The sequence below is a fragment of the Chenopodium quinoa genome, unplaced genomic scaffold (genome assembly GCF_001683475.1).
Source record: "Chenopodium quinoa cultivar QQ74 unplaced genomic scaffold, ASM168347v1, whole genome shotgun sequence".
NCBI lineage: Eukaryota > Viridiplantae > Streptophyta > Magnoliopsida > Caryophyllales > Amaranthaceae > Chenopodium > Chenopodium quinoa.
In genome coordinates, this window is record NW_018745174.1 from 698615 (window position 1) to 706919 (window position 8305).

At 36.8% G+C, this 8305-nt stretch overlaps 1 protein-coding gene across 6 annotated transcripts; it reads right to left on the reverse strand.

The window, feature by feature from the left end:
• Positions 1-1665: 1665 nt before the first annotated feature.
• On the reverse strand, positions 1666-6849 carry LOC110710586. 6 transcript variants are annotated; one of them, XM_021888916.1, is made up of 10 exons: positions 5993-6849; positions 4382-4518; positions 4166-4267; positions 3570-3675; positions 2880-3474; positions 2629-2802; positions 2433-2537; positions 2099-2197; positions 1915-1995; positions 1666-1884 (listed from the first exon to the last, which is right to left on the reverse strand). In XM_021888916.1, exons 5-9 carry the CDS (start codon positions 3230-3232, stop codon positions 1956-1958), a joined length of 771 nt encoding a protein of 256 aa, XP_021744608.1. In that variant the 5' UTR covers positions 3233-3474; positions 3570-3675; positions 4166-4267; positions 4382-4518; positions 5993-6849; the 3' UTR covers positions 1666-1884; positions 1915-1955. The 6 variants fall into 6 exon arrangements, with proteins under 6 accessions (XP_021744608.1, XP_021744604.1, XP_021744603.1 ...); XM_021888912.1 differs by having other exon boundaries at positions 1666-1995; positions 4442-4518; positions 5993-6847; XM_021888911.1 differs by having other exon boundaries at positions 1666-1995; positions 5993-6847.
• Between the last annotated feature and the right edge of the window lie 1456 nt (positions 6850-8305).

The following is an 8305-nucleotide window of genomic DNA, read 5'->3' on the forward strand; positions in this document are numbered from 1 at the left end:
AAAAATTATCCGTTTCGAATCTAACCGATCCGATTTGATCCGAGAAATTCAAGAATCAAACCCGATCCGTAACTGAATAGAACACAACCCGAATCCGAACTTGACCCGTTATGAACTTAATCGGCACCGATTTGATCCTACCTAAACTCAACCCGATTCCAATTTGATCCGACATGAACTCAAACTGAACCGATTAGACCCGTCCCAAAGTCAATCCGATCCATAATTTACCCGAAAAAGGACATAGTTTTTTGTATTTATCACCATATGTAACTATTATTTGTCAATATATCACTAGCTCGGTATGACTTCTCACTTATATAGGTATGAAAAGTCATCGATAATTATTCAATCTCATTTTTCTCGAAAGATAAAAATTACACATAACTTGATCATATGAGAAATCTAAAACTTCGTGCTTCGTAATTAATAATCATATTGACTCAATAATAAGGTATAAACTAAACAATATCTCTAGTTTAAAAATAACCTTATTTGGATATGAATTTGGTCAACTCGACCAAAATCTAGCCAAACACAAACAGGAATTAAACCGAAATTGACCGAACCGAAATCATACGGCTAAACCCGTTTTAAACCCGATCCAAATATATCTGAACATAAAGTGAATCGATCTGAAGTTGACCCGACCCGTATCCGATCTGGACTCGATAGACCGACACTCGTATTTGACCAGACCCGAATTTGACCTGAGCCGAATCGATCCGAGTTAAAAGGATAATTTTGATCCGAACATTTCCGACCCGAACAGACCCAACCCGAATAGACCCGATCCAAACTCCATCCGGTTATACGAATTGACACCTATAGGTACTATTGTTGGGGTTTGGTGAGTCTGACTCACCGCGGAAACAAACCCAAAAACAAGACCGCACTCGCAATAAATAAAGCCATAAACATAATTTAATTAATCACAAGATTAAGATAAGCTACACTAGTAGAAAAAGGCTTATTTGCGTCGCTCATTTATAGTGTATTTGCGTCGCTTCTATGAGCGACGCAACTGCTCGCGACGCAAATGAATTTTAAGTCATTTGCGTCGCGCCTAGAATAAGAGTCATTTGCGTCGCTCCTTTATAAAAGAGCGACACAAATGACTTTTTTGATAAACTTATTTTTTGTCATTTGCGTCGCTTCTTTATAAATAAGCGACGCAAATGACTCTTCTGACAAACTTATTTTTTGTTATTTGCATCACTCTTTTATAAAGGAGCGACGCAAATAACTCTTCAGATAAACTTATTTTTTGTTATTTGCGTTACTCCTTTATAAAAGAGCGGCGCAAATGACTTTTCTGATAAACTTATTTTTAGTCATTTGCGTCGTCCCTTTATAAACAAGCGACGCAAATGACTCTTCAGATAAACTTTTTTTGTTATTTGCGTCGCTCCTTTATAAACAAGCGACGCAAATGACTCTTCCAATAAAATTATTTTTTGTTATTTGCGTCACTTGTTTATATAGGAGTGACGCAAATGACTGAATAGACAATACAAAACTGCTGTATTTGCGTCACTTGTTTGTTTAATGAGTGACACAAATGAGGTGAATTTTTTTTTTTTAATTATAATATAATAATTGCCTTGTATATGTTTGTAGTACCTGTTTTCCTAGGTATAAAGTAATATGCTAACGCTAATATAATTGAAATTAAAATGCAATATTATTGAATAATGCAAATGTAAATTTCGCCAGAGTCTCCTTTGTAATTTGGCCTACCCATAAAATTGGGAATGACGACATTATATTAACAACCTGTCCAATAATTTACATCTCAATATCTTAGACATTATACTCATCATCCCAACACCAATTAACCAAATTACTTCATTTCAAGCCTATAATCCAAAACAAGAGTCAAACATGCGCTAAGTGGTAAATCTAAAGTTCAACATTACATATAAAATACTCTGCCCAAATATCTCGGATCTCATTTATCTCCTCCTCGGTGTACGGTGTAGTTCTTGAAAAATCCTATCAACACAACGAATATACAAGAGGCAAGTTTTAATTCAAGATTGTAGCTAACATCAAATTGTATTTATCAAACAAAAATGAAATATTTGACAACTCATACCTGAATAAGATCTTCACTGCTATGGTGATGTTCAAGTATTTCGTACATATAACGCATGACGTAGTAGCCACACTCACGTCCACCCAATTGTTGAGGACACTACATGTAATATATTTGTAAGTTGAATTAAATTGCTATACTTCAATTATTAAGAAACTAAAAGTTAGGGTAAGAAATTAAGGTAACCTGTCCCAAATGCCATGTCAATTTACTTCCCCTAGATTTTTCACTTAATGCCTTAAAACTTCGAAAAGCACTAGACATTTGAAACAAATAACATATATATTACCCTTACACACATAAAATCATGACATTAATAACAAACTAGACTTACTTTGTCATTGCAAACTTAATTGCTAAATTTCGCTTCTGCCTCAAAGAATCAAAGATGATGACTTCACGCTTAGCCATGCATAAGACCAAAAGAACCCAATGATTCCTACATAATAAATTAGACACACATTTGTAAAAGAGTAAAATAATATCAACAATTTGCAAAGTTCAAATAAATACAAGTTCAAAGTTTATACTTTTCATGGTATGGGCATAAGATGAACTGCTTAGATTTTTGTTTTTCCATCACATGTGTCATGTATAGTAGGATACGATCAGCATCACTATGCAAATAGGTTTCTGAAATCATTTCCGGACACATGAATCCAATGGAAGCCACTTCCTCCGTATCGAGTAAGTCACTCAAGGCCCTACATAAATATCATGTAATAACATTATAAATGGTAATAAATAAGTATATGGGAAGAGTGAAATTTGAATATCTTACATCATAAAAACTTGCAAAACTGAAATATTCAGCCAAGCTCCTGTGAGAAGTTGATTGACATCTTCACGTTTGATAATGATGTCCTTACTGTCTTCATAACTAAAGGTCCAAGCATCAGCCTTAACCTTAATAGTTTCACCTTCGGGTAATGAAGATAACAAACTATTGGATACCTGTATGTTTGCAAATGGATCATCACCCACTGATTGGCAACTACTAGGATTTTGTTGAGTCGTCCGGCCTATGTTATTCATTTCTATCATTTCAGTTGGAATTTGAATACCAATCTGTTTAGCAAATAACATAAACTTCTCTTGAACCATGGAATCCATTTTAGAATCCATCTCCTGCATAGTCTCCTCTCGTACCCTCCGGGCTACTCTTGCCTCTAATTCTTCCAGCTCATCATCTCCGAATTCCCTACCGCGTCGGCCACTACGCCTCTCTCCGGATCCCCATACAGCTTTAATGCCAATTCCACTGCCAAATGCTATTGCCCGACCATTACGATCTTTTTTCCCAAGGGCACGAGATAAGATATCATCATGCCTATTAGGAACAAAGTTTCCTTCAGCTTGTTGCTTTCTCAATTATCCTACACAATGACTTCAAGTTAGAAAACTTTGGTTGCAATACATAAACTTAACAAAATATATTCAAAATTGAAATAAAGACTTATTACATACTTACAATGGATTCTTTCACCTCTCTTGTTTTCTCATCCGGCAAATAAGGATTTCTCTTATCATCTTCTATTGATCTTGCTAGAAGCCAAGCATATGTCCTATCCGGCAAACTAGACACAACCGAAGAACAAGATGAAGTACTGGATGCTGAAGATGCCGTGGGAATATACCCTTTTCTACGCCATACAATATTCTTGAATGTCCTAACCCACTAATAACTACTTGTAAAGTTTGGTTCTAAAGAAAATCCGGCAGCATTTCCCTATAGTTCTCCAAGCACACAATGTAGATAATCGGCTATCAACATATGTACCCAGAGAACAATCGGGAAATAGTGAGCCATGATCTTCTTAGATCCAAAACCATTCAAGTAGTTATCACCTAAATGAGATAGAACATTCAAGAACAGTCCCAAACCGGGGACTATTCAAGACTTACTCCTAATGAGTAAGCCCTGAACGGGTATCTAAGTCAATGATGCAAGTATTATTGCAATTCCAATCAATTATATCACAATTAAAAATCTCATACAATTCACAATCATTATACCAACCAGAACAAATAAGTTAATATTGCAAAGAATGGTTCAGATATATATACCACAAGTGAAGACAATCTCGTATGCGTACTACCGCCTTAATCGTTTTTCCACAACCAGAACCTCGAGCAACTTGTGGAATTCACTTCCGCATAATTAAGAATCTGCCATAAAAAATTACATATATTAAACCAACATAGTTGCGTGTGTGCTCGTGATCCTAAATCTCATAGAACAAGAGTGAGCACGAGAGAAATAGCCAAAGTTTGCAAAATTACCAAGCAGAGACACAATTATGAATCATGTAAGAATAGCCAAAGTTTGCAAATAAAGCTTACTCAGCACACTCATTAATCTTCCCCGAATTCTGGCTTTCCACAATCTTCAGAATCAAAGACTTGTTTTCATCCAAGTACTGCCAAGATTCAAACCAACCAAAATTTAGAAATCAATAAGAAAAAAATATTTCCAGATGAGAACTAACCAAGCAGTATATATAGATGAAGCGGCTAATAGACTAGAATCATAAGTGAATTAATGTAACAAAGGATGAATATGTCATGCATAACCAAAGTGTATTACAGTACATATCAATTTTTACTTAAGCGTAAGGATCAAATGATCTGCAATTAGCAATGTTTTAGAATCTACCCCGGTAGCCCTAGACTAAGATAAAAAGCAATGCATACAACACCATTCCCTTATATAATTTCATATGTATTAATTGTTTTATCAATGATCATTTGATTCACAATAACTTCCTTTTATTCAACCATTTACAAGGGAACATACGGATTCTCCATTTTAATGAATCGGAGATGACAATTGTTCATGCTTGAGACTTACAAAAAAAAAATTGAAAATAATAATAATAATAATAATAATAATAATAATAATAACAATAATAATAATTCTGGGTTTTTTCCTCCAGATTTAGGCCTTCAAAAGTAGCTTAACAGATAAGAAAACTTGATACTAGGTTTAAAAACAAGTTAAAAACCATCATCACTAAAAACAACTAGTTAAAAAGTATATTTACACTATTTTTCATTATTAGCCAAATAGTCATAACATTAGTTGAGTAAGAAATATTGACATTGCCTCCTTTTCAATAAAGGTTTAAACTAAATTTCTAATACCAGCAAAACAAAAAGGTCTTACAGAACTGATGAATATGTGAAGACCATTACAGGAGCCCACACCTAAAGCTTCATTACAGTAAATTTTAAGTTTGCTACACTTCAATGATTACACTGACATTTTATACTTCCATTTATATTTATATTTATATTTATATTTATATTTTCATGTTAATTCTTGAATTGCTTGTTGTGGTCCAAGTTCAGAAAAGGTTCAATTTCCAACTGCCGGAAAAGTTAAGTTTGGACCAAAAGGCAGATCTTAGGCCAGGGGTTGAACCATGCTCTTAAGGTATGTTGAACAGCATGCCAGCAATAATCAAGCTGCATGACAGTATGTATGATGGATATCGACTTTTCGATGCTTACAAATGCGAGCACGTAAACCTTAATCATCTGTTAGGCTAATTACAACTAAGATAGACATAACAATGTATCGCTCGACTGAAGTGCTCGTTCAGCATGCTTCAATGAATAAACCCCAGATTATAATGGACTTTTTAGTTGCAATTAAGGCAGTAATAACTTAAATCATCAAGTAATGTACATTTGTACTAGACTAGAATAGATTAAGGCAGTAATAACTTAAATCAAAGTTTGCAAAATTACCAAGCAGAAACACAATAATTATGAATCATGTAAGAATAGCCAAAGTTTGCAAATTAAGCTTACTCAGCACACTCATTAATCTTCCCGGAATTCGAAGCCTTAAACCAAGAAAAGATTGAACATAAATAGAAGTAATCTTACCATAGGTGGAATTGACTTCAAAAATTCAACAATGTCGAGCTGAAATCGAACTTCAATTGTTGTTGCTGTAATTTGCTTGAACTTCCTCGGGTTTTTTGGGGCGAAATTAAGCGATTTTTCCACTCAAAAATTTCAGTTATTGCTCGAATTTTTGTTGCTGTAATTTCTTGACTTGAACCCAGAAAAAGACGTAATTCAAACAATTATTGTTGCTGTAATTTCTTGACTTAACCTATTGTTGTTGTAATTTCTTGACTGAAATTCGAACAAAAATTATTAATGACTGAAATGGGACGAATTTCTTAGGGTATATTGCGTCGCTGCCAAAAACCCTAGAAATCCCCCCACGAAATCCCCCAATCGAACTTGAAGACCGAAATTGAATTTTTTTGGGGTTTTTAGGGTTCGAATTTGTATGCTTTTGAGTTGATTTTGTGCTCGAAATGGGGGATTTTTGGTCGGAAACAATCAATTTTTCTGGGTTTAAGGCTTCGAATTTCTTAAGGTTTTTGGTCTAAATTTTTGCTCGAAATTGCTCGGATTTGCAGCCGATTATGGGTCTTCGACTTCACTGCGATTTTAGATGTTAAATTTGCTGGGGAAACGCAATTTTTTGGCCGTATTTGTTGGATTTCAGAGACAAATTTGTGGGTGTTTTGCTGTAGAAATTCGCTGGAATTTAAGAACTCTTGTTTTTTTTTCTTTTTGTATAGTGAATGTAGGTACCTGATGAAAAACTAAGGTAAAAAAACGCAGAAAAACCTAAAGCCAAAAGAGTTATTTGCGTCACTTTATTATAAAAAAGCGACGCAAATAACCTTGTTTATAATGTTGTACAATGTACATATGCGTCGCTCATTAGTAAAAGAGTGACGCAATTTACTTAATCACTTATTTGCGTCGCTTGCTAACTAATGTGTGACGCAAATAAGTTTATTAATTGCGTCGCTTTAATAAATAGGAGCGACACAAATGATAGAAAGCTGAAATGCACTTGAGTTTTGCGTCGCTTCTTAAATAATATGCGACGCAAATAATTTAAAAGGAAGGTAAAAATAAACATTTGCTTCGCTCCTTAGAATGAGTGACGCAAATATGGCGACGCAAATGTACATTTTTCTACTAGTGCTAATTACCTTTGACGCGTGCTTCGCTCCAAAATGAGCTCTTACTTGAAAGCTTCAAGTCCCGCTCACACGGAGACCTCCAACGAAGTCCACCCGCACCAACAAAACCGACTAGGTCCAATGTCTTGGGGTTAGAAAGACCCGACCAATAAAACCCGAGTAATTATATTGAGTTCAAAGGTTTTCACTAATTGTGATGCCTTTTTCAACTCTTACTCAAGCGTCATTCTAAATGCCCATACTTGGGTATTTATAGGAAATGATGGGAGTATCATTTACTCTCCCATCAATGTGGGATAGTATGATTTTTCCATTTTATTTTAAAGCTAAAATAAAATTAATAATCAAGCTAGTAATAAATCAACAAGTGGCAAGCTCATGTGAGTGGTTAGGTGAGGACCACTTGGAGAAGGGGGGGACCAAACTTGCTCCCCACTCCCTCTCCCATAATCGGCCACCTCACTCCACACACACTCAAGGACCACTAGCCACATGGCACCCACCCTTGGGCACCAAGGCAGCCAAGGTGGGCTGCCATGTGCTGCTGTCCGTGGCAGCCACGCCCAGCAAGCCCAGCAGGCCTAGGACTCGCATGCGTGCTGCCAGGCGCTGCTGGCCAGCAAGCCCAACATGCTTGTGCGGGCTGCTGCTGGCCTTGTGCCTTGGCCAGCGCTTCTAGGCAGCAAGCAATGGCCTAGCCATGCTGCTGCTAGCTGTGGCGAGCTGGCACGCCTAGCGTGCTAGCTGCTGCAGCTTGTTGCGGCATGGCTTGCTAGCCATTGCGCGCACAAGGCTGTGCCTAGCATGCTAGCACACACTAGGCAGCGCCTAACCTTGCAATGGTAGCATGGGTGCGCTAGCACGCACCAGCCAGCCTACGCTCGGCTTGGTGCGCATGCTAGCCACCATGCTAGGACATACGCCCTTAGCACTCGGTTTGCTTGGGCATTCCGATGTTAGGGGTATTTTGGTCTTTTGTTGATTTATTACTATTTCTCGTCTCGTCTTTCACTATTTTTCGACTCGACTTCCGACGCTCGGTTTCGACGCTCTAAGCTCGAATTTCCGACGTCTAAATAAATATTACTCGGTCGACTCATTAATTCCTTCCGAATTAATTCGTCGGTTCGGTTTGTTGAATGCTTGGGTGTGACCCAAAGGGGTCAGTCAAGATTAAGCTGTAATA

Excerpts from the sequence above, each read along its gene's own strand:
- LOC110710586 (XM_021888916.1), bottom strand. The coding sequence starts at position 3,232 with ATGCAGGAGATGGATTCTAAAATGGATTCCATGGTTCAAGAGAAGTTT. Across the intron at positions 2,803-2,879 it reads GTTTTGCAAGTTTTTATGAT|GGCCTTGAGTGACTTACTCG; the intron begins GTAAGATATTCA and ends ATATTTATGTAG. Across the intron at positions 2,198-2,432 it reads ATTAAGTTTGCAATGACAAA|TGTCCTCAACAATTGGGTGG; the intron begins GTAAGTCTAGTT and ends TATTACATGTAG.